The sequence below is a fragment of the Balaenoptera acutorostrata genome, chromosome 7 (assembly GCF_949987535.1).
Source record: "Balaenoptera acutorostrata chromosome 7, mBalAcu1.1, whole genome shotgun sequence".
Taxonomy (NCBI): Eukaryota; Metazoa; Chordata; class Mammalia; order Artiodactyla; family Balaenopteridae; genus Balaenoptera; species Balaenoptera acutorostrata.
This window is the reverse complement of record NC_080070.1, coordinates 38713535-38741050: the sequence shown is the minus strand read 5'-3', so window position 1 is coordinate 38741050 and position 27516 is coordinate 38713535. Positions and strand designations below refer to the sequence as shown.

The following is a 27516-nucleotide window of genomic DNA, read 5'->3' as shown; positions in this document are numbered from 1 at the left end:
TTATGAAAGAACTGCAAACATTTCCCAAGCACAATGAACTGGTTCTTCCTTCAAAAAGAAACACTTCATAAGTATAAAAGGTTTGAAAATGACTAAGATCCATAGAAAGCTGTAGAAGAAACAAGTGCTAGAATTAAAATCCTAAAGCACTAGAACCTTCTTATGTATCCTCTCTGGCCATTTCACACAGTGGATGAATAAATACTTGGTGCAAGCACTTCATCTTATGATAGTGATCATATTCTTTCCTTAGTAAGACAACCTCAAAGTCTCCTTACAATATTATTTCTCTATCCTCCATACAAATCCTAATCACAGAATTTACTAAAAATGACTTGCTTCTGTGATATTCTAATAAGAAACATCTAGGAAGAAATTAATAATGCTGAATGAGCAATAAGTATCGATGAATTAAATCAATTGTTGAAGAACAGATGCAAACTAGGTTAACTTTCCCAACAGCAAATCAACCAAGGATATCTCGCTTCGGAAAGCACTGTGTACAAACACGACAATCACACCACTATTGTGTCTTTTCCTCTCCCACTCTTAACCCTGTTTAAAATCATTATCTTGCAGCCCCAGTTTAAAAATTATTAGGCATGAAAAGAGTGGAATTTGTTATATAACACTTGTGACCTGCCGTAATCAGAGATTAACACAAGGAGATACGTCTAATCATCAACATAACAAGATCCATTTGCCAGTTAAGCAATTATCCTTTATTTCACACTCCACAAAGACAAAGCACTCCTGTGAGACCCAAGCTGTCTTTGTAGCTCTCAGCTGCTTAGCACTGACACCAAATCCCCGGAACAGAATCAACTGGAGATAAACATGTTACTCACATACTGTTGAAGAGCTCACGGTATGTTTCATCACCTTTGCCTTCTGACATCAGGCTGTCCAGTTTGTCAATGAGCTTGGCTTCCACCTGAAACAGACCCAAACGTTACTCTCTTTCCTCCCTTTCACAAGTAGGATTTTCTAGGCATACTGAAACATATTTATTTCTGCACAGGAAAAAGCCATAGTAAATTTTGTGAAAGCGACATTATCAGCTGTGGTTAACAGGAGACACCCCCTTGGAATTCTAGGGGGCCAATTTAGATGCAGGAACATACTTCAAACTCCCGGTAGGGTAGCATGTGCTGTCGCCAAAGACTTCTATTTGTTGATTCAAACACAAATGCCTGCAGCCCAGCTTAAATGTTTGAATTCTTTATTTAGGAGCTGTAAAAACTGGCAAGTCTCTCTTTTTTTTTTTTTTTTTAAATCATGATATATATATAAGAACATCAGCAAACTACCATATCCACAAACATTCATTTAAATCTCTGATGTGTTTTGTATCTATTTTCTTTCTCAAAACAGCTCGAGGTTACACTAAATCTTTGCTAAAGTTGAGAATTTGTCCTAACCATGTACAGATGGTAGATCCATAGACATATTCTAAGTCAGCAATAGGCAGCATGAGAGAGAAAGGACATATTTCCTGAAAAGTGTAGTCAAAACATTTATATTTTCAAGAACATAAATCCTTTAGGACTTCAGTATCAGGAAGGCAGAAATAAATATCCCTCATCTGTCGGAGGCAACAGAGGAAACAGAAAATGAAGAATCTCTGCCTGGCCAGAGAGAGTTAGACAACCAGGGATAGGGAGGGATATTTGACTTTGTCAAGGGACTAAACACAATTATTCCCTTTGAATCAAATTTCAATATGGGGATAAAGAGAAAAGGGAAGAAAAGTGGGTCTTCCCCAATACAATTTTTAAATAGCCTTTCATTCATGTATTAGCTTTCTTGAAAATAAATGTAGAGATTGATACAGATGAAATGCCATGCTTTCGGCAACAGGAGGGTCCTATGTATGCATTCAGCTTGCTTGTACAGTTGACAATCATTTCTAAGACTTGAGAAGGCCTTCATCTGGAGAAGCAAGAAGGATCCTTCACACAGGACAGTGCACATAGGTGAGTGCAATGACTGTGTGAAGAGATAGTAGGTCTGCTGTCTCCAATAGGAGTGACTTGGCATGGCAAAAGCAGTTGATTTCTGCTATGAGAACTGGTTTTGGAATAAGAACGTCTGTCTTTCCAAAACTGGAGCAGAGCTATTAGATCCTATGTCAAAGAGAAATGTTAGGCTCATCTCCTCAGAATTGCCTTTACAACAATTTCTACTGCTTTTCCCTTTAAATTAATTCTCAATGCTTCAAGCAAAGAGCAATAAAACATACTGTGCATCAAATGTTCAGAGCTAAGCCATTCACCAAACACAATGTGCAGACAACTGAGAGGTCAATGATTTTAAGAATCATTAACCTTCTTATTCCTCTGTGGTGTGTCCAGCTGGGAGCAAACAAAGTCTCTGCCAGTTCTTAAACAAAGACCCAGGAAATCACAGGAGTTTTTAGCTGAAAGGGAATGAAATGTTTTTTTAGGGCTTCTCGGAGACCCAGGGAAACACAGTACCAGAGAGGTGTCCGAGGCTACGCAGCTTGGGAGTAGGCAGCCCAGGCTGAAATCCGGTTTGGTGCTCATTCCGCAAGTCAGAGTTGAATGCAGTGGCTCAGAGATGCCTAAAGAGACCTGAAACTCTTCCCACTGCTCTGAGGAGCACACCCGCCTACCTGTTTAAAATTGCCACTCCGCCTCTGTTCCCAGTGCATCATGTCGTGAAAAATAGGAATCATGACATTCCGGAGATCTGGCTGCGGTATCAAGGTCACTTCCAGGAAGGGGCCAATCAGGGCAGGGATGAAATGAAGCTTGTGCTCTCCTAAATTGAATACAATATTTATGTTTCAGTATATTTAGTTTTAATAAGATTTCAGAAAATTAGTATTATACAGTGTTTAAAACTGTCGTCACAAGAATACATTCAATTACAGTTGTCTCCTCAAGCAAGAAAATATTCCCCTAAACAGATATATAAACAGTAGATTTCCATATGTTAATATTTCTTCATTATTTTTAATTAAAAAACTAGGGATTTACCCTTTTCACAGTTTAAAAAAAAAGCCATAAGGTACAATTAAACATTACATAAATCATTGGGAATTGGTTATGTATACTATTGTACATTCACACATTAAAATTCTTATGCAATCATTAAAAATGAGGTTGAATAAAAAAAAATTAAAAAAAAGTGAGGTTGAAGAAGAATAACACAGATGAAGTTTTTCAATATAATTAACTGAAAAAGCAAGGCACTATACAGTATGCACAGGTACATCTTTCATTTAAAAAGAAAATATATATAATAGTCTAGAAGATTATATCCCCTAATACTAACCACAGTGGTTATCTCTGGGTGATGATATTACTGGTGATTTTTATATATGAAAAAAGGTGGTTCCTATCTGTATTATATAATTTTCTTGCTTTTTTATATAATAAACATACAGCCTAAATAAACATTTAAATGTTGATGCAAACAAAAAATAGAACAATTTTCTGAAAAGACTACAATGTGATAATAGTGAGCTCAAAATGGTGTTTAGCAAGTGCTCAAAGGTATGGTATCGATAATTCAGAGGAAAGGAAGGTGGAGGGTGGGCTGGACGTAGATGACTTTGTCTAGCATATGAGTGTTGAGTTCAGTCCATTACCCTAGTCATCCATGTTAAATCTCAGAGTTTCTATTTTCATAATAAGAAAACTGCATGCTATGGAAAATGTACCATGTACATTTCATGTATGTACATTACATGTATAATGTTTCATATCATGGATGAAAGCATATGATACTGAAAGCATCCACTGAAAACCCAAAGAATGAGCTCAGAAGCTGAGCAGAAGAGAGCTGGCTTCATGAAAGAGCATCATTTCTTTTTTTCTTCTTCTTTTCTACCTTTGATCTTTTGTAGTAAGTGTTGAATACATACACACAATCACACTGTTCAGAGTTATTTGTCAATTTTGGAGTTACATATCTTCACATTAATTATCACTTTCTCTATTTTGTTTTCTGTCCTAGAAGGCATTAAGGTGGCCACAGACTTGGACATACATAAATCCAGGGTGCAAACATACAGTTTAAATTTATATTGACTTTAGAGGGGTTGTAAAAGGAAGGAGAATATGAAGGAAAGAATCTGGAAAGAGGAGAAAAATGATGGATGACGGTCAGAGATGGGCAAACCCAAGTGGGTGTTTGTGAAGTCGCTGTTTTGTTTTTTTTTTTTTGAAGTCGCTGTGTTTTGTGACTGGAAGTGCGCTGGGATATTTCAGACGTCTTCAGAATGTGGCCCGCATCTCTTTTTCTCAATATGGGATGACAATCGGACACAATTGGCAGGCCCCTCTCTATCTGAAAGCCCCTTTACTTTACATCACTGCAGTCACATGGTCCTTTCCTCTTTTTCTGATGTTGCATCAAAAGTAACTTCATTGTTTCTTATCATCTCTAAATGACTTATACACATCCATTAAGCGTGAGGAAGAAGCTGGCTTGTAATTCTTCTTGCTTTCTTACCTTTATTTTTGACCCAGGTAATCTTTTATCTTTCCCAAGGGACTACCTAGTTTTCCTCATCAGAGCAAGAACAGTTCCTTCTTATTCATCAAAAGATATAAAAAATAAATAAAATAAACAGATTTAGAAGAAAAAGAAACTTCCTTAAGCCTACCCTTGTATATTTTCCTCCAAAACAATCAATACTTTCAAGACCAACAAACTCACTGTGGCAGAATATACAGAAACATCAATTCATATGTCTTCTTCCTGTATCTCCCCCATCCTCCCAACATACACATTTCAAGCAGGTAACTAGCAGCCAGCATTTGCAATTCCTTTCCATAGTTATTTTTGTCAGGGCAGAAAGCAGAAGCAACCTGAACTCAATTACTCTTACTGTCAATTGGAAAAGCCTAAACCCACTCACTGCTTATTCAAGATGTCCTGGCAAGTGAGGGGAAGAAAGAGAAAAAGGGAAGGAGATTCCTGCAGAGATGAAGGCTAGCAAGTCCTGAGATTAACGAGCCTTACACCTGTTTTGTGACCCTGCCCCAGGAGATGGCTGCAAGGCTTCAAAGTCTAGCTACAGATGCTGTGCTCCCACAGAACCACGGACTGAAGGGACTCTGTACTCAGGACAAGGGCCATCTTGGCATGTGACTAATAATGAGGAGGACCTCCCTGCTGCCTTGACACTGTGTAAGACACCAAGCTTTTGCATAGCTTTTGGGTGTGCGTGGGGAAAGGGGGATGAGAGAAGCAGGAAATACAAAATAAAATGAAAATTCCTGCCAGCCCGGATAGTACTCCTACACCTGCAATGGTGGAATGAGATTCAGAGCCACTACATTACGGATCTTTGTTTTTAATCTTTCCTGAGTCTGGCATCCTTTGAGCTCTCTAACAAAGAACATCATTAGCATGCACTTATTTTATTTACCATTATTTCACTGAGTATTCTTGAATCTCTTTTTAAAAAGTGTCTTCCATTTATAGACATTTTACACTGTGATTTTCTTCTTTAAAAAATTTTTTACTATGAAAAGTCTCAAATGTACAGAAAATTACAAAGATTAGTAAAATAAATCCCCACATACCCATCATCTAGCTTCAATAATTGTCAACATTTTTTTGCTAATCTTGTTTCACCTATCAACCCAGCTATTTTTTTCCCTGGGAAATTTTAAACCAAGTCAGAGGCATCATAACATTCTACTTGTACAAACATCAGTAAGCATCTTTAACAGGTAGGTCATTTTATAAATATAGAATCACAATGCCTTTATCACACCTTCAAAAAAGGCAAACAGTAATTCCTCAAATTAATCTAAAACCAGCCTATATTAAAATTTTCCTGATTGTCTTAAAACATGTCATTTACAGTTGGCTTGTTTCAATCATAATGCAAACAAAATTCATGCGCTCTATTTTGTAGCCTGATTTTCTAGGACAGTAGAAAAGCCATACCCACATTTAAATCATTGTGCAGAAATGTATGAGGCTAGCCTTCTTTACTGAAAACAGTTTGGGAACAAAGAATCTGTGCAACCCGTACAAGCCTTCCACCACAGAAAATTTTACTCTTATCCAATCCGCAAAGCAAAATCTTGAGCTATGTATAGCAATGGTAAAATAAACTTCATTTAGATTATTTCTTTTTAAATCACAGATTTAGTATACTTTTCCCATCTCTAATTGTCAGCCACATGGTCTTGTTTTGAAGTATTTAGGGCACCTGCTACTTGGGCTGTTGTATATTTATTCACACAGAGCAGCCTGTTAGGGAAGTATTGATTTTTCTACAGCAGTTACAAGACACTGTGTTTGCAAATGTGGAAGAGAAGCCCACTTTATATTTAGTAAGAATGTTAGTTCAACTAAAAATAGAAAGAAAAAACTTAACCTTGCAGCATGATGAATGGCAAAGGTGGGACACAGCAGTAAAGAATAACCTCTTTCTTTGTAGACTATCCTTGCAAGTACAGGTACAAACATATAAATTTTGGGGAGAAAATTCATGCCTTCCCCCCTCTCGTTTTTTATTGAGGTAACAGTGGTTTATAACATTATATGAATTTTGGGTGCACAACATTGTATTTTGACTTCTATATGCTACAGCATGCTCACCACCAGAAGTTTAGTCTGCATCCATCACCATACAGTTGACTCCCTTTACCCATTTCACCCTCCCCCACCTCCCTTCCCCTCTGGTAACCATCAATCCATTCTCTGTATCTATGTGTTTGTTTTTGTTTCATTTTGTTTGTTCATTTATTTACTTTTAATATTCTGCATTAATGAAATCATATGGTATTCGTCATGGTCTGACTTATTTCACTTAGCATAATACCCTCAAGGTTGTCACAAATGGCAAGATTTCACCTTTCTTATGACTGAGTAGTAGTCCATTGCATGTACACACAACATCTTCTTGATCCGTTCATCTGTTGATGGACACTTAGGTTGTTTCCATATCTTGGCTACTGTAAATAATGCTGTAATGAACATAGGGGTGCATATATCTTCTCAAATTAGTGTGTTTTTTTTTTTTTTTTTGGTATTCTTTGGATAAATACCCAGAAGTAGCATTGCTAGGTTATATGGTAGATCTAATCTTAATTTTTTGAGGAATCTCCATACTACTTTCCATAGTGGCTGCATCAATTTACATTCCCACCAACGGTATATGAGCATTCCCTTTCCTTCGCATCCTGTCCAGCACTGCTATTTCTTGTCTTTTTGATGACAGCCATTCTAATGGGCGTAAGGTGATAGCTCATTGTGGTTTTGATAGGAATTTCCCTAATAATTAGTGATGCTGAACATCTTTTCATGTGCCTGTTGGCCATCTGCATATCTTCCTTGAAAAAGATGTCTATTCAGATCCTCTGCCCATTTTTTAATTGTTTTTTTTTTTTTGTCGTTGTTGAGTTGTATGAGTTATTTATATATTCGGACATTAACCCATTATTGGATGTATGACTTGCAAATATCTTCTCCCATTTGGTAGGTTGTCTTTTTGTTCTGTTGATTGTTTCTTTTGCTGTGCAGACACTTTTTAGTTTTATGTAGTCCCATTTGTTTATTTTTGCTTTTGTTTCCCTTGCCTAAGTAGACATATCCGGGAAGATATTGCTAAGACTAATGGCAAAGAGTGTACTGTCTATGTTTTTTTCTCAGAATTCTATTGTTTCAGGTCTTACATTCAAGTCTTTAATCCATTTTTAGTTAATTTTTGTGTATGGTATAAGCTGGTGGTCTAGTTTCATTCTTTTGCTGTCCAGTTTACCCAGCACCATTTATTAAAGAGACTGTAGTTTCTCCATTTATGTTCTTTGCTCTCTTATAGTAAATTAATTGTCCATATATGTGTGGGTTTATGTCTGGGTTCTCGGTCCTGTTCCATTGATCTGTGTTTCTGTTTTTATGCCAATACCTTGCTGTTTTGATTACTATAGCTTTCTAGTTTAATTTGAAATCAGGGAGTGTGCTACCTCCAGCTTTGTTCTTTTTTCTTAGGATTATTTTGGCTATTCAGGGTCTTTTGTGGTTCCATACAAATTTTAGGATTGTTTGTTCTATTTCTGTGAAAAATGTCATTAGGATTTTGCTAGAGATTGCATTGAATCTACAGATTGCTTTAGGTAATATGGACATCTTAACAATGTTAATTCTTCCATGAGCATGGGATAATTTTCCATTTCTTTGTGCCACCTTCAATTTCTTTCAAAACTGTCTTACTGTTTTCAGTGTACCCGTCTTTCACCTCTGGTTAAATTTATTCCTAGGTATTTTATCCTCCACTCCCCACCCACTGCAATAGAATATTTTTAGTCCTTCAACTAATAAATTGAAAATACTGAGGAATAACACATCTAAGAAAAGGTGTTCACTTATCACTATTTGTTTTACTCTTCAAAAATAAATTATTTTATCAAAACCACAATGAGATACCACGTCACAGCCATTAGGGAGGCTACTATAAAAAAAAAAACAAACAAAACAAGACGAGAACAAACAAAAAAACCAGGACATAAGTGCTGGCAAGGATGTGGAGAAACTGGAACCCTGTGCCCTGTTAGTAGGAATGGAAAATGGTGCAGTTGTTATGGAAGACAGTATGGTGATTCCTCAAAACTTAAAAATAGAATTACCATATGAACCACTGCTCACAGGTAAATCTAGGAGCTACAATGATCAGATTTGAAAATCCTAAAGCTTTATGTTTTGTCTATACATTTCTGTATGCAAACTTGTATGTATAGTGCAATATTTATATTATGTATTGATGATATATGAACTCTTGATATACATGTTGTGTCAAAAAAAAAAAGCTTTATGTTTAAAAGTAGACTAGTCCCTAAATTATGTATGCCCCTTTTTTCCTTGTCCTCAGCAGAACGCAAAAACTAATTTATTTCTAGCATATGGAAGAGTTTCCACACTTCTGAGGTAAACACCAATGACCAAAATCTGATTTTCATATATTGTCCAGTAAAATTTGTGTTTCTAAATTAGACCAACTGGAAAGTTTCAAGTAACTGTGTATTTAGTGACTCTGGGCATTTCCTCTACTCAATTTATTTTCCAAAACTTAGTGCTTTTTGTATCTACTAAAAAGTACTGAGGATTTTAAATTATGAAATCATAACAGTTTACTTGCTTTACGAAAACATGGTGAATATGTCTTTATCAAGCTTTTTACTGCTCCACACAAACTGGACAAAAAGTTTAAAATATCAGATTTAAAAACTAAACTTTTAACAGGTATGGACCATTTTTTCTTATATCCCTCAAAATAACTTGCACATGGCCAGTGCTTTATGAATTATGTTAAATTGAATCTATTGGCCTGTTCCATTAAAAATGAAAATCTATAATTATCTGAATAAATTTTCCTTTAGCATTCAAAATACTCAATATGACAAATTTATAGGTAAACCAAATTATAACTAATGTATTTTTATATTCTTAAGTAACAAGCTGACTTAAGCTCTACAAGGGTGTCGAAATACCCTGAATACTTAATTTTTATTATCATATTTATAAAAATATATGTTGGAAAAGAGGTTTTAACATTTCTAAACATTCTTGAATTCCAGTTGTTGTATAGTAGCAATGACCTTTAAAATTCACCTGATGTTTTGGAAGTCTCAGACAGCAACTCTAGGGAAATAATGCAGAAACCAAGGAATGAAGTGAAAATGTACACTCACCCTATCCTTGAACTATGTCATGCTGGGAATCTGTACTTGAGTATAATAAGTCTTTTCTAACACAGTGCTAGAGCTAGCCTTTAGGGCTGGATAAACAAAGAAAGGGGAGAGCGTTGTCTAAAGCAGTGCCTTTTAATCTTAATCTTTAGCCAAGTGCATAAAAATCACCTGGAGAACTGGTAAAAACTCAGACTGCTCTGCCCGTCTCAGAGATTCTCAGAGATTCTATTCCAGTGGGTCTGGGGAGGAGTTAGAGAGTTTGCATTTCTTACAAGCTTCCAGGTGATGCTGTCTACTGAGTGTCACTGTTCTAAGAGCACTGACCTCATGACGTGTTACGGGGACCAATATGCTCCAGAGATTTTTCACATTCTCTAGATTTCTGAGGAAAACTAAGACATAACATAAAACCCAGAGGGGTAGAAATATTTTTATTAAAGACAAAATAGAGGAGAAGAGTTCATGAAGTATACAATGACATGTTTAGTGAGACAAAAGATGCCAGCTTTATTCAGCAAGCCATGGGTCATGGGCCTAAGGGAACAGGTATGCCAGCTTGAAGAAAGATTTATGCGGAAATAACCATACACGGCAATGCTGAGATTTATTTAGAAGAGGTTAACCTGCCATGTTTTCTAACATTCTGTTAACTTAAACAAATTTGTCCTGGTCTTATCATTTGAGCTCCCACAAGAGCCTAAACCACAACAGCATTTCAATGCAGCATTCTTTGGGAAACACTTTGCTAAATTAATGCCAAATGCAATAGGGACATTCCAAGGGTCTTGATCTGTTTTTGAAAAACAAACACACAAAGAATCAACAAAAGATAAAGACTGAGAGGAGTGCTCTTCAAATAAGACAAACTGATGCTATTTTTGAGCTGAATCTAAAGACACCTCATGGGCTTCTTCTGGCTGTTTTTGGACAGTCGGAGGTTACTTTCAAGATGCTAACTCGCTTTTTTTTTCCCTGAAATTATCAGCAAGCATTGAACACTGGGCTCAGTTATATATAACAAGGCTTCCTAAATTGCCTTGTATATATTGTACACTTGAGGGATATCCTGGTCAAAAATCAGTCTGTAACATGAACTGAAGTAAAATGATAATGGTTCTATTTTCACTTACAGAAAACAAATCCTGCCATCTCCAAGTTGTGCTTGGATGAGCCCAAGAGAAAAGATATAATACTTTCAGGTCATTATATATTCAATTCAAATAGGTCCATCACTTTAATAAATCACAAGGAGGAATTACAATGCAGTAACAGCAAATGAATACTATAAACTTGCATAATTAACATACCAAATTAAATAAGTTATGACTTTCAATAAAGAAACCCTATGCCAATGAGAGTTTAAAACAATTTATCTTCTAAATATTATTCTTTTCTACGCAACCAATTTGCTGGATAATATGCTCTTATCTGCTGTGGCAGATTAACACAATTGGATCTGATTACTTCTTAGCAACTGCAGATGTTTAAAATCCTTTGGCTTTACTCTTCAGGATATAGGTCATTGGTTTTTAAGTTTCTAAGGGTACAGATGCTCAAGTCAATGTTTCATAAAGTTTATTCTAAATTATTGTCATTCAGAGCCTCAATTCAGAGTTCTAGAAATTTTGAGTTGCTACAATTCCAAACTCTGAAAGGTTAGCTCATTGCTAGAATAGCATGTATTATTGGAACAATGTTAGATTATAAAATTTGTCATTCAGTACTAATGAAACACACAAAAGAAAGGTGAGAACTGGCTGCTGGATAATCATCGACAGGAAGACACTGGATTTCACCAAGGAGGATACCCCATGTCCAAGGACAGAGGAGAAGCCACAGTGAGACAGTAGGAGGGGTGCAATCAGAGTAAAATCAAATCCCATAACTGCTGGGTGGGTGACTCACAGACTGGCGAACACTTATACCACAGAAGTCCACCCACTGGAGTGAAGGTTCTGAGCCCCACGTCAGGCTTCCCAACCTGGGGATCCGGCAAAGGGAGGAGGAATTCCTAGAGAATCAGACTTTGAAGCCTAGTGGGAATTGACTGCAGGACTTCGACAGGACTGGGGGAAACAGAGACCCCACTCTTGGAGGGCACACACAAAGTAGTGTGCGCATTGGGACCCAGGGGAAAGAGCAGTGACCCTGGGGGGGACTGAACCAGACCTATCTGCTGGTGTTGGGGGGTCTCCTGCAGAGGCGGGGGGTGGCTCTGTTTCACCGTGGGGACAAGGACACTGGCAGCGGAGGTTCTGGGAAGTGCTCCTTGGCGTGAGCCCTCCCAGAGTCTGCCATTAACCCCACCAAAGAGCCCAGGTAGGCTCCAGTGTTGGGTTGCCTCAGGCAAAACAACCAACAGGGAGGGAACCCAGCCCCACCCGTCAACAGTCAAGTGGATTAAAGTTTTATGGAGCTCTGACTGCCACAGCAACAGTCAGCTCTACCCACCACCAGAGCCTCCCAACAAGCCTCTTAGATAGCCTCAACCACCAGAGGGCAGAGAGCAGAAGCAAGAAAAACTACAATCCTGCAGCCTGTGGACCAAAAACCACAGTTACAGAAAGATAGACAAGATGAAAAGGCAGAGGGCTATATACCAGATGAAGGAACAAGAAAACCCCCCAGAAAAACAACTAAATGAAGTGGAGATAGGCAACCTTCCAGAAAAAGAATTCAGAATAATGATAGTGAAGATGATCCAGGACCTCGGAATAAGAATGGAGGCAAAGATTGAGAAGATGCAAGAAATGATTAACAAAGACCTAGAAGAATTAAAGAACAAACGAACAGAGATGACCAATACAATAACTGAAATGAAAACTAGACTAGAAGGAATCAATAGCAGAATTGTGGCAGAAGAACGGATAAGTGACCTGGAAGACAGAATGGCGGAATTCACTGCTGCGGAACAGACTAAAGAAAAAAGAATGAAAAGAAATGAAGACAGCCTAAGAGACCTCTAGGACAACATTAAACGCAACAACATTAAACGCAACAACATTCGCATTATAGGGGTCCCAGAAGGAGAAGAGAGAGAGAAAGGACCAGAGAAAATATTTGAAGAGATTATAGTCGAAAACTTCCCTAACATGGGAAAGGAAATAGCCACCCAAGTCCAGGAAGCGCAGAGAGTCCCATACAGGATAAACCCAAGGAGAAACACGCCGAGACACATAGTAATCAAAGTGGCAAAAATTAAAGACAAAGAAAAATTATTGAAAGCAGCAAGGGAAAAACGACAAATAACATACAAGGGAACTCCCATAAGGTTAACAGCTGATTTCTCAGCAGAAACTCTACAAGCCAGAAGGGAGTGGCATGATATACTTAAAGTGATGAAAGGGAAGAACATACAACCAAGATTACTCTACCCGGCAAGGATCTCATTCAGATTCGATGGAGAAATCAAAAGCTTTACAGACAAGCAAAAGCTAAGAGAATTCAGCACCACCAAACCAGCTCTACAACAAATGCTAAAGGAACTTCTCTAAGTGGGAAACACAAGAGAAGAAAAGGACCTACACAAACAAACCCAAAACAATTAAGAAAATGGTCATAGGAACATACATATCGATAATTACCTTAAACGTGAATGGATTAAATGCTCCAACCAAAAGACACAGGCTTGCTGAATGGATACAAAAACAAGACCCATCTATATGCTGTCTACAAGAGACCCACTTTAGACCTAGGGACACATACAGACTGAAAGTGAGGGGATGGAAAAAGATATTCCATGCAAATGGAAATCAAAAGAAAGCTGGAGTAGCTATACTCATATCAGATAAAATAGACTTTAAAATAAAGAATGTTACAAGAGACAAGGAAGGACACTACATAATGATCAAGGGATCAATCCAAGAAGAAGATATAACAATTATAAATATATATGCACCCAACATGGGAGCACCTCACTACATAAGGCAACTGCTAACACCTATAAAAGAGGAAATTGACAGTAACACAATAATAGTGGGGGACTTTAACACCTCACTTACACCAATGGACAGATCATCCAAAATGAAAATAAATAAGGAAACAGAAGCTTTAAATGACACAATAGACCAGATAGATTTAATTGATATTTATAGGACATTCCATCCAAAAACAGCAGATTACACGTTCTTCTCAAGTGTGCACGGAACATTCTCCAGGATAGGTCACATCCTGGGTCACAAATCAAGCCTCAGTAAATTTAAGAAAACTGAAATCATATCAAGCATCTTTTCTGACCACAACGCTATGAGATTAGAAATTAATTACAGGGAAAAAAACGTAAAAAAGACAAACACATGGAGGCTAAACAATACATTACTAAATAACCAAGAGATCACTGAAGAACTCAAAGAGGAAATAAAAAAATACCTAGAGACAAGTGACAATGAAAACACGACGACCCAAAACCTATGGGATGCAGCAAAAGCAGTTCTAAGAGGGAAGTTTATAGCTATACAAGCCTACCTAAAGAAACAAGAAACATCTCAAGTAAACAATCTAACCTTACACCTAAAGAAACTAGAGAAAGAAGAACAAACAAAACCCAAAGTTAGCAGAAGGAAAGAAATCATAAAGATCAGAGCAGAAATAAATGAAATAGAAACAAAGAAAACAATAGCAAAGATCAATAAAACTAAAAGTTGGTTCTTTGAGAAGATAAACAAAATTGATAAGCCATTAGCCAGACTCATCAAGAAAAAGAGGGAGAGGACTCAAATCAATAAAATCAGAAATGAAAAAGGAGAAGTGACAACAGACACCGCAGAAATACAAAGCATCCTAAGAGACTACTACAAGCAACTTTATGCCAATAAAATGGAAAACCTGGAAGAAATGGACAAATTTTTAGAAAGGTATAACCTTCCAAGACTGAACCAGGAAGAAACAGAAAATATGAACAGACCAATCACAAGTAATGAAATTGAAACTGTGATTTAAAATCTTCCAACAAACAAAAGTCCAGGACCAGATGGCTTCACAGGTGAATTCTATCAAACATTTAGAGAAGAGCTAACACCCATCCTTCTCAAACTCTTCCAAAAAATTGCAGAGGAAGGAACACTCCCAAACTCATTCTATGAGGCCACCATCACCCTGATACCAAAACCAGACAAAGACACTACAAAAAAAGAAAATTACAGACCAATATCACAGATGAATATAGATGCAAAAATCCTCAACAAAATACTAGCAAACAGAATCCAACAACACATTAAAAGGATCATACACCACGATCAAGTGGGATTTATCCCAGGGATGCAAGAATTCTTCAATATATGCAAATCAATCAATGTGATACACCATATTAACAAATTGAAGAATAAAAACCATATGATCATCTCAATAGATGCAGAAAAAGCTTTTGACAAAATTCAACACCCATTTATGATAAAAACTCTCCAGAAAGTGGGCATAGAGGGAACCTACCTCAACATAATAAAGGCCATATATGACAAACCCACAGCAAACATCATTCTCAATGGTGAAAAACTGAAAGCATTTCCTCTAAGATCAGGAACGAGACAAGGATGTCCACTCTCACCACTATTATTCAACATAGTTCTGGAAGTCCTAGCCACGGCAATCAGAGAAGAAAAAGAAATAAAAGGAATACAAATTGGAAAAGAAGAAGTAAAACTGTCACTGTTTGTGGATGACATGATACTATACATAGAGAATCCTAAAACTGCCACCAGAAAACTGCTAGAGCTAATTAATGAATATGGTAAAGTTGCAGGATACAAAATTAATGCACAGAAATCTCTTGCATTCCTATACACTAATGATGAAAAATCTGAAAGAGAAATTATGGAAACACTCCCATTTACCATTGCAACAAAAAGAATAAAATACCTAGGAATAAACCTACCTAGGGAGACAAAAGACCTGTATGCAGAAAACTATAAGACACTGATGAAAGAAATTAAAGATGATACCAACAGATGGAGAGATATACCATGTTCTTGGATTGGAAGAATCAATATTGTGAAAATGAGTATACTACCCAAAGCAATCTACAGATTCAATGCAATCCCTATCAAATTACCAATGGCATTTTTTATGGAGCTAGAACAAATCATCTTAAAATTTGTATGGAGACACAAAAGACCCTGAATAGCCAAAGCAGTCTTGAGGGAAAAAAATGGAGCTGGAGGAATCAGACTCCCTGACTTCAGACTATACTACAAAGCTATAGTAATCAAGACAATATGGTACTGGCACAAAAACAGAAACATAGATCAATGGAACAAGATAGAAAGCCCAGAGATAAACCCACGCACCTATGGTCAACTAATCTATGACAAAGGAGGCAAAGATATACAATGGAGAAAAGACAGTCTCTTCAATAAGTGGTGCTGGGAAAACTGGACAGCTACATGTAAAAGAATGAAATTAGAATACTCCCTAACACTATACACAAAAATAAACTCAAAATGGATTAGAGATCTAAATGTAAGACTGGACACTATAAAACTCTTAGCGTAAAACATAGGAAGAACACTCTTTGACATAAATCACAGCAAGATCTTTTTTGATCCACCTCCTAGAGTAATGGAAATAAAAACAAAAATAAACAAGTGGGACCCAATGAAACTTCAAAGCTTTTGCACAGCAAAGGAAACCATAAACAAGACGAAAAGACAACCCTCAGAATGGGAGAAAATATTTGCAAACGAATCAACGGACAAAGGATTAATCTCCAAAATATGTAAACAGCTCATTCAGCTCAATATTAAAGAAACAAACACCCCAATCCAAAAATGGGCAGAAGACCTAAATAGACATTTCTCCAAAGAAGACATACAGACGGCCACGAAGCACATGAAAAGATGCTCAACATCACTAATTATTAGAGAAATGCAAATCAAAACTACAATGAGGTATCACCTCACACTAGTTAGAATGGGCATCATCAGAAAATCTATAAAGAACAAATGCTGGAGAGGGTGTGGAGAAAAGGGAACCCTCTTACACTGTTGGTGGGAATGTAAATTGATACAGCCACTATGGAGAACAATATGAAGGTTCCTTAAAAAACTAAAAATAGAATTACCATATGACCCAGCAATCCCACTACTGGGCATATACCCAGAGAAAACCGTAATTCAAAAAGACACATGCACCCCAATGTTCATTGCAGCACTATTTACAATAGCCAGGTCATGGAAGCAACCTAAATGCCCATCGACAGACGAATGGATAAAGAAGATGTGGTACATATATACAATGGAATATTACTCAGCCATAAAAAGGAACGAAATTGAGTCATTTGTTGAGACGTGGATGGATCTAGAGACTGTCATACAGAGTGAAGTAAGTCAGAAAGAGAAAAACAAATATTGTATATTAACGGATGTATGTGGAACCTAGAAAAATGGTATACATATGAGCCAGTTTGCAGGGCAGAAGTTGAGACACAGATGTAGAGAACGGACATGTGGACACCAAGGGGGGAAAACTGCAGTGGGGTGGGGATGGTGGTGTGCTGAATTGGGTGATTGGGATTGACATGTATACACTGATGTGTATAAAATTGATGCCTAATAAGAACCTGCAGTATAAACAAACAAACAAACAAAACAACTAATACTAAACTTTCATTGGGTTATTTGTATGGAAATATGTTAATATAAATGTTTCAGACATTACTTGAAATTTCTAGAAATCTTATATGTTCTGGTATAATGTTATAAACCATAATCCTAGTTATTACTTTAAAATTTATATCTCAGAAATAACTAATTTTCTTGTCAACTGCATTATTATGAACTTTCATCAAATCTTTAACTGTGGTCATTTTTAAGTCTTTTGTCATTTACAGACAGTTCTGGGTGTACTCTGATGCTTTTGCAAATATGTTCCTATAAAAGGGTTTCATCTTCAAGAATTTCATGGAAAAGACTCTGACAAGTACAGGTTTCTGGTAACTGACTGTACTGCTGAACTGAAAGAATAAGCATTTTCAGAACTCTAATGAAAAACTGATGAACTCATAAAAGTACTAACAAAAGATCAAGATTAAAAAAAAATTAATTACATGGGACTGAGTGAACTGATGAGGATGAGTATAATTTTTGTGACTTTCTGTTTGAATTAAAAAAAAAAATCCCACAAGGACTCAGAGGCAACGAATATACAAATCAATTTTCACTGCAAAGTAAAGGAGCTGTTACAGTGGAGGATTACTGGACTGAATGTCAATATTATGACATAGTATGAGTGTGTTTCATGTTTGGTAATTGCAATCATTGTTGCTTTTGCTGTGGTCATCCATGTACAATGCTTGGTGTCAGTCTATATATCTTTTGTAAAAATAAAAATAAAAAAAAAAAGAAAGGTGATTTTTCAGACAGACACCAATTTACAGAATTAGTTGTAACCTTATTCAATGCCAAAGTGTCAACTCCTCTCTATAGATTTCTCTATTGATTTAGACATTTGGTTTCAAATGCTGTCATTGGTAAATTGTCCTTCTTCATTTGTTCACTTATAAGGACAGTGATAAGCTATAAAATCGAGGTGCTTCTTTTTTCATCACTCACCTAGGTTCTGCCACATGCTGAAAATTTCACAACCCATCGTTACCCGCATGTCACCATACCTGAAATAGAACAAAAATGAAACCTGTTAAAAAGACTCCAGAACAAAGAAGTTATCTGTGTCTCTTTAGGACACAATCTATCATTCTGAATTAAAAGGCAATATGTTTTTAATTGAAGATGTTTAATGCAGGTGACTTTTCATTGAGGTATAACTGATATAATAACATCATATTGGTTTTAGGTGTATAGTGTAACAATTTGAATATCTGTATATATTGCAAAATGGTCACCACAATAAGTCCAGTTAATATGCATCACCATAACTACTTATAAATTTTCTTCTTTTGATGAAAACTTTTGAGATTCACTCTCCTAGCTACTTTCAAATATGCAATACAGTATTATTAACTATAGTCACCATGCTGTATGAATGCTGTACCCACCATGCTGTACCCACCATCCCCATGACTTATTCATTTTATAACTGGAACTGTGTACAATGTACATGTCTTGATGCCTCTAATTCAAACCCTCATATAAATCCTTTAGTAAAACAGATTTGTCTCATAATTTTTCGCTTCTATGGTAATTTTGAATCCTGAAAGATTGAGGACAAAAATGTTTAAATAATTTCAAAATAGTGAAATTTCCAGAAAGGATTGCTTGTTGTCCTCTTGGTCAATGCCTCTCCACTATGATTTCTAGTCATGGAGATCTGATTTATGAATCACTTGAACTAAAATACTCTAAAAAGCACCACATTTTATTTGCCTCATATTCTTACCCAATTATACACTGGTACTTACTTTTCTAACACCTTTTTCTTTTTGGAAGGTGTAAACATCTCTAACTGCAGACACAACTGGTTTATAAAAATGACTGCAAGGTAAAAGTAGGAATCCCAGATCTAAAACGAGAATGAGATATTTAAATACTATGGGGTTACAAAAATATTTACAGGTGAAGTGACATGATATCTCGGATTTGCTTCAAAAGTGGTAAGTGAATGGGGGTATAGCTGCAATAAGATTGGCCATGAGTTGGTAGTAGTTGAAGGTGGGTATGGGTACATGAGGGATTCATCATACTATACTCTTTACTTTTATGTACGTGTAAAATTTTCTATAACAAAGAAGTAAACTAACTAAATAAATACTATCTATTTTTGTATTGCTTCAATGTTGTATCCCAAGTTTCATGAACTCTCTGGTACATGCTAAATGGCAGATATTTTGTTTCTCTTATAACATGTCTGTGTGTCTCCGAGGAGGCTGAGGTATAAGTTGGATTACTTTATTCCTGTGTGATTTCATTTTTGGAACCCCTTTTCATGTAGAACTGAAAAGAAAGATATGTACACTCTTTTGGATATGCTAATTGCTTTAAATTCAGAGAGTATATAAAAATTCCCTACCAAGACAAATCTTCTAAGCTCTCTTATACCAAAAACAGCATCAGAAAGAGATCAGAATAAAATTCCCAAAAATAAACCTAACCAAAAACATGGAGAACATCATGGAAGGAAACTACTTTTCTACTGACACCATGTAAAATTAAAGATAAATAGGAGAAACATTATAAAGAGTTAATATCTTTTATACATAAAAAGCTCTCACAATTAAAAAAGAATATAACACTCCAAGCAAAATAATGAACAAAAATCAAGAACATATTCTTTACAAAATATGAATTTTAGTCAATAATTATTCAATACTAATAACTAGTTAATAACTAATAACTAATGAATAATTAATAACATAACTAGTAAGAAATGTAGATTAAAGCAAAAAAAATTGTTCCCTTTATCAAATTGCCCCCCAGAATTGTCTCTTCTAGTGTTGGTGTACATATAGGCAATCAAACATAATTGGTACAGTCTTTAACAATATTTTCACTTACAAATATTTATCCAAAGAAATAACTAGGAATATATGCCAACTTTTATTTTGTAAGAATACACAGAAAAAGTAATTTATAAGAATAAAACAGTAGAAACAACTTGAATATTAAAAAGTAGCACTGTGATTATGAAATTTTGATACTTTGATTATTGTAAAGTATAAAGACATATTATGGAACCATTAAAATTTCACTGGTTTCTATTGTACTTTTTGTATTTCCTAGTTACTGATAAGGACATTTTATTAAATGTTTAATATAAAAGAGGTTATTTTTAAAAGAATAAGAAACAAAGATGTAAAAAACATAAAACACCACTAAGAAGGGAAACCAGGAGAGGCACTGCCCATTTTTATTTATCATTTCCCATTTTAAAAATGGTGTATCGAGAATTCTTAGAGACCCAGGCATATCACATTACATTGAAGACTTACATAGAGATCTGTCTTAAAGAATCTTACCCAATCTTTCATTTTTTATTTCTTTTCACTAACTCATTCTAAAAAATGGGAAGAAGGAGAAGTAAAGGTACTAAAGAGTTTACTTTGTAAATACATTCTTCATATAAACTCTATTTTAAAAGATGTCTTAAAAACATTATGCTCTAAGTTCTTTTTGTCATGCATTCATGGGGATCAAAAAGAATACGAATCAAAATTTACAGTAACAATAAAGAACTTTCTCTCCTCTTAAGCACTATGATTTCCACCAGGTTGATAAACATATTCATAGACCTAACTTGTTCAAAAATATAATGAAAAACTCTTCTAACATTATTCATAATTGAAACTAATATGGCCCAAGATTAATTTGAGGTAGACAGAATAACTTTATTTCTCTACTACTAAGAGAAAGAAAATACTTGAGGTAATTTCCTGAGGGACAATGTGAAACCTTTTAGCCCAAGTAGGATAGTCATCTAAATGGATACTCACCTTATAATCAAAGTTTTCATTTAAGAAGTTCTTACGAAGTGCATCTGACAGGTACAGAACTGTTGTAATAATAACGCTAGTGATAAAAGAGAATACATTTTAAGTTGGAAACATCACGTTAGTGAAAATCATTTATCAGGCAAGAATAAAGTAACTAAGACAGAAGAAAACCTTCAGTAAGCCTGTGGAACAATACTAGATAATTCATATTTGAAATAAAAAAGAGAACAGATGCCCAGGAAAAAAAAGAAGGAAAAGAAATCCATCACTGAAATGATATGCAGAAAAATCTATGAATTCATATGACTCAGAATTATATTAATATCTTGATGTTTTGTAATTTGTGAATTTCCAAACAAAGCAAAACTGATTTAATAAACCTACAATATTCTATATTTTATTAACATGGAAGAAAGTCAGACTTTTAAAAAATACAGAAAAAGAGGTGGAGCCCAAAGATGAAATGGATAGGATAAAACAACAGACCACATTGAGTATTTATTAGATATCTTCTCCTGCTCTCTCCCGTTTAAGGTGTTAAGGGGAATGTAAGAGCTATGGAAGTCAGATTCCTTCTCTCATGGTGACAAGATTGCCACTAAAGAAACCATTACAGACTGTGAAATTGTCTATAACCCAGTACTAAGCTATGTGAAACTGACAGTGAGTGTTACAGCAATTTAGAGAATGGGGCATCTCTGAGCTGGGGAAATTAGGGAAAGCCTGTCAGAGGGGGCCTATATAGTCATATGTATTTTGTTAGGGAGATTAAAAAAGGAAGATTTGGTGAGTATTCTTGGTTAACTCTTGAGTTATCCAATTTGTTCAAAATCTGCTCCTTTTTACAGCTACAAGAGTATACATTCAAAATTGAATGTATTTCCAAATGGTTCATTTAATGTTACATATAGCATTATACTGAAACAAGATAGGTCACTCCCCAAACCACCCAAAACCAAGCACCAACATATAAATGATTGATTTTTAAAACCTCTTTGGCCTTTTTTAAGATGCATGCATAAGGAAGTGCTTGTGATGTGATGAGAGCCCAGCTCCCATTACGGGATTTGTAACTGAAGGATATAGCTGTCTGACCCTAGGTAAAACTACATGAAACAAAGCAAAACAACCCCACCAACCTCACACCTTGGTTGTCCTACTGGTAAAATATAGATTAGAAGAGTATTTACTAATTAGAAGAATATTTATAGTCTTTGAAGAACTTAAATGTTCATTATTGTAATCTGCTGGAAAACTCACTATCATAGTCTCCTTGTGGGGCAGGAGAGGATTAACGAGGCTAAGGAGTTGGACGGTTGAATGTGGAAGCTCAAGGTAAGAAGAGGAAAGAGAAGAAAATCACCATTTTCATGGGCACTTGCTCTACCATGAGCAAGCACTGTGTTACATACATGTGCCTTTTAGATGTCACTTACATCTTTCAGTGAATCATCCTATGAAAATTAAGTATAAGTAAAGCCCATGAGATTGAGAAGTCCTGTGGTTTCTTCTCTGCCCCTCAAATGGCAGATATCAACAGTGAATTTCCTATCAAAGAGACAAATCACCTGCAAGTAACAGGTGTATAAAGTGGCAATTGTCCATAGACACTGGCGAAATCAGTAATGGTAACTGATTAAGTTTCCCAAGAAGTTAATTCAAATTTTACTATATGAAACTAAAGCTTACTTGTCAGAAAATGAAATGCTATCAGGCAAGGAAGGGACTCTTTGCCCAGCATCTAGTAGACTGTGAGGCTTCTAAGTTTATTTATTTATTTTTTTAAATGTAAAAGAAAATTTTTATTTTATATTGGAGCCTAGTTGATTAAAAATGTTGTGTTAGCTTCTAAGTTTAAAAAAGAAAAATTTTCATCCTTAACAAATGTTCTGCTTTGACATCCAACGGAGAAACACACACAGTGCCACTACACCTGAGTTTTACATCAAAAGCCACCTTCTGGCCCACAACTCTAGCTTGGATTGTTGTTCAGAAACAATAACCTCTAGTGTTACTGAAACATGACATATCTGGGATTTGGGTTATTGGGCCCAATGCTCCGGAAAGGAGCCACCAAACTCAATCTTCCAAGTGAAAGAGATTATTCCGTGGCAAAGATTACTCACTTGTTATTTATATGCTGGGTACCAAACACACATACAAAATCCACAGCTTCTTGAACTGTGCTTGCTGGTAAACAACATGGAGTCTCTCCGGCTTTATGAAGGACCCGTGAGTCTCAAGCTGGCCACTCATTGGAATCACTTGGGAGCTTTAAAAACACAGATGTCAGGATCACACCCCCAGAGATTTAATAACTGGACTGGGGTGCGACCTGGACATCAGGATTGGTAAAGCTCCCCGAAGAGTCTATGTACACCCAAAACTGAGAAACACTGCTCTAGACTTTTAAAAGTTAGACAGACTTTCATGGGTACCTGGTAATCTAGTTAAGATGCAGATTATGATTCAGCAGGCCTGGGATAGGGCCTGAGGTTCTGCATTCCTAACAAGCTCCAGGAGATGTGAATGCTGTAGATTCACAATCCACCCTTTGAAGAGCAAGGCTCTAGAGAGGTCTGAGTCAGAAGCACATTCCAAACAACACTGCTTCACATTCTCCTGCCTTCTAGAATTTTAGGCCGATGACTACTGTGGTTCTTTAATGGGCCTTGCATCCTTGCTATGGATTGAACACCTCAACCTCTTATCTTATCAAGGCTGCTTTATCATCAGGCACAAGAGGCACAGGGCACAGGGCCTTTTCAGGGCCTTTGGAAAATACTGAGCCCTGAAAAAGTGTTATGGAATCAAAAACTAAAACTGCAAAATAAAAACTAAAAAAAGGTTCATAACATGTCCAAAGAATGCAACATTATCATTTTCATTAATTGTCTAATTTAATATTCATGCAACTTCTTTTATATTGAAAAAATGAGAGGTTACTTTTTATAACTTAACAAGAATTCCTAAGTATACAGAAGTGCTGAGAAATCACAGGTAATTGGAATTAAATGATTTACTCCATAGGCCAATAATTTAAAAATCAAACTGTAGAAATTGCTTTTCATTTTGGTCTATTTAATGTTTGATATGATGAAGGGTAAGACCTCCAAAAATAAGACTTCTCAGGGCTAGAAAGATCTTAAAATGACTCTACTTCAATTGCTTTTCATTTACGCTCATAACACTCAGCCCAAGTCACAGAGGCAGCTCCCAAAGCTTTTTATGTCTCAGCACTAAGACAGTTTCCTGCCACACAGGTCCCCAAGCCAGCTAAAGGCATATATACATTATTACTCCTTCACTGTAGTGGATACCTGTAGTGTTTAAGGATTTTTCTTTACTTGTTCTAATTTATCCAAAACCATGTGGCTCCTTTGGTTTTATTCTTTTGCTCATGACTCAGTTTCTGAATATGGGAACATTTTAAATCTCAGCGCTCCAATTCAATAGCTAAGAAAGCCTTTGCAATCTTTTACTACAAACGGTCAAAATACTGATGTCTGCTATAGAAATGCAGGCATAAGGATCACTTCTGACAACCTTAATCTACGGCACAGCATGATAAATGTATACATAAAAGAGAAACTGGCGCACAAGAAATCAAAGCTCTTTCTTCAAGTTTTCCAGCTGCCACTTCATTCCTGGCATTTAGAAAGTATTTTTTAAGCAACGCTATCCCTCCTATAGAAACCTCATCTCCTATAAACTGTCCTTTTGAAAACTACTCCAACCTGATAATCTGCTGAAGCAAAAGTCCATCTCCATAAATTATAAATGGATTGAGAGAAGCACCTTTTGGATAAACTGGGCATCAACAAGGCTGATGTTTGTACACTGAAAAACTATGGAGATCTAAATTTGGAGTACGACAACTTCCCTACAACCTGGCGGGTTAAGAGGGCAGAAGAAATCACCACAAAGATATTTAGGGCAGATAAAAATCCTGGACAGCCATCAGGGAAGCTGATCTGAGCTAGTGGTCCTCAAATGTCAGTACATAAGCAGCACCTGAAGGACACGTAAGACTTTAAGGCCTCACCAGCGCCTATGGCTTGGTGAGATCACACCGGGGCCCAGCCAGGTGATTCTGATGCACGTGACAGTTCACTCTGAGGTCTGGTGTTACAGATGGAAGAGAAGACAAACAAGGGTTGGAACTTGGAGAGCAATGACATTTGGGGAGTTTGTCCTTGTTAAACACTGCGTCACCAAGGGCCTAGCCCAGTGTTTGTTGAATGACTATAGCCTCAAACCTGTATTTAAATCTATGCTTTGTGATAATTACTTGCTGTACTAGATAATTCTAAAATGTAAAGCTTGTAGAACTTTTTATACTTTTCTATAGATATTTTGAAGAAGAGACAAATTAAGACAGGCAAAGCTGATGGAGAAAGGCACTCCAAGTGGAGGGCACAGAATCCGCCAAAATGGGGAAGAAGGAAAAGGATCAGTAATTTTGCTTTCGGTGAAGGAAGCATGCAGTGTGGGTGAGGTAAAAAGAATGAATAAGAGGGGCTTCCCTGGTGGCGCAGTGGTTAAGAATACGCCTGCCAAGGCAGGGGACATGGGTTCGATCCCTGGCCCAGGAAGATCCCACATGTCACGGAGCAACTAAGCCTGTGCACCACAACTACTGAGCCTGTGCTCTAGAGCCCGTGAGCCACAACTATTGAGCCCACATGCCACAACTACTGAAGCCTGCGCGCCTAGAGCCCGTGCTCTGCAACAAGAGAAGCCACGACAATGAGAGGCCACTCACCGCAACGAAGAGTAGCCCCCGCTCGCCGCAACTAGAGAAAGCCTGCGTGCAGCAACGAAGACCCAACACAGCCAAAAATAGAAACAAATAAATAAATTTATTCAAAAAAAAAGAATGAATAAGAATTGAAATGGAAGAATTTTTAAAGATTTCTTGACCTCCTCCTCTGGGCAGTATTGGCAAAAAATCACTCATGTAACAACAGCCTCAGTTTTTTTGACCTATTAGGCTTAAACCCTAATGTATTCTTGCCTTTCCTCATGTATTCATTCTCTCTACCAGCTCCTCACAACTCACCTGGAGATGCAGTATGCAGGCAATTCTTGTGTAAATATTTGCTATAACTATGGAAGTTTTTGGTACATTCATCTTAGTAATATATAGTTTTGATAAAAATCACTCTCTTTCCTCCTGGACAGTAAAAGCGTTTAAAGATAATTGCCCTAATAGAAAAACACCACCATCAACAAAAAGCAATAGTACAATGGGTGTTCAATAGATCAGCTACTCTAACATAAAACTTTTCATGGTCAGTATCACATACTCTGTCTTCCTTCCTATTACTATGGATAAAGTATCAATGCTCCTAGCTAAGGCCAAGCTTCCTTGTGTGCACTAGATCAGTGCTACTCTTGAGTGTGGTGAGCTTCCTTCATTGAGAAAGTCTCACCACAAAAAACAATGTCAGCTGAACTAAACTGCATGCTTACACAGTTGATTTAGTTTCCAGTGCAAGTTGACGGTGGACAGGTGCCACCCCCTTAGGAAAGCTGTTCTCAGACAGGCACATGAGAAACACTTTACTTGATCTCATCCCTACTTGCCTACCCAAGAACACTGTTCCGTCACTTGGGCCTGATTTCTTTAGCACCATCAATATTTCTCTTTTCTGTGCCCTTCCTATCAGTAAACCAACATGCATAATATTCCATATTTAGAAATGAATCCTAGTCCTCATATCTCCTTCCAGATATAGCCCCACTTCTCCGCTCCCTTTTACAGCAAAATCTTCTAAAGAGCTGATAATTATTGCTTTCACTTTCTCAATTCCCATCTGTTCGCAAATTCACTCTAATAAGACTTTCATCTCCACCACTCCATGAAACAGCACTTGTCAAGGTCACACTGCATTGCCAAATCCCAGGGATAATTGTCAGTCCTCATTCTCCAACCTCCCAGCAGCTCTTGATACTCCTTCCTTCATGAAATATTTTCCTCATACGGTATTATACCCTTCTGGTTCTCATCTTACATCACAGGCTACTCCTTTTCAGTCTCTGCTGCTGGTTGCTTCTCAACATCCTGACCTTTGAATGGCTGGCATGTTCTGGGGCCCAGGCTTAAGTAGTCTTCTCTTTTCAATCTACACTTTCTTCTAGGGTGCTCTCATTCAGTTTGATGGCTTCAAATACTACCCAATGCTAATGACCCTCAAATGTATGTCTCTAGTCTTGACTTCTTCTCTGAGCTCCATACAAGCATGTCCAGCTTCTTCTCCTACATCTCCACTTGGGTATCTAAGAGCATCTCAAACTTCTGTTCAATACAGGATTCCTCACCTCTCCCACTCCTAATGCCGCTCCCGTCTCAGTATCTTCCATCTAAGTGAAAGGCACCACCATTTGTCCTTCTGTTCAGGCCAAAATTCTAAGAGCCATCTTCAAATTTTTTTCTCTCTTGCCCACAGCCAGTCA

General features: G+C 36.7%; 1 protein-coding gene across 2 annotated transcripts in view; it reads right to left on the bottom strand.

Moving 5' to 3' along the window:
- DOCK4 (dedicator of cytokinesis 4) overlaps positions 1–27516 on the bottom strand; it is a 489751-nt gene that overhangs the window by 57719 nt on the left and 404516 nt on the right. For both annotated transcript variants that reach the window (XM_057550242.1, XM_057550243.1), the window contains exons 28-32: positions 21058–21133; positions 19030–19130; positions 18224–18282; positions 2636–2784; positions 849–934 (exon numbers count right to left, since the gene is read on the bottom strand). In XM_057550242.1, the coding sequence (XP_057406225.1) occupies positions 849–934; positions 2636–2784; positions 18224–18282; positions 19030–19130; positions 21058–21133 (471 nt within the window). The remainder of the gene's footprint in view (positions 1–848; positions 935–2635; positions 2785–18223; positions 18283–19029; positions 19131–21057; positions 21134–27516) is intronic.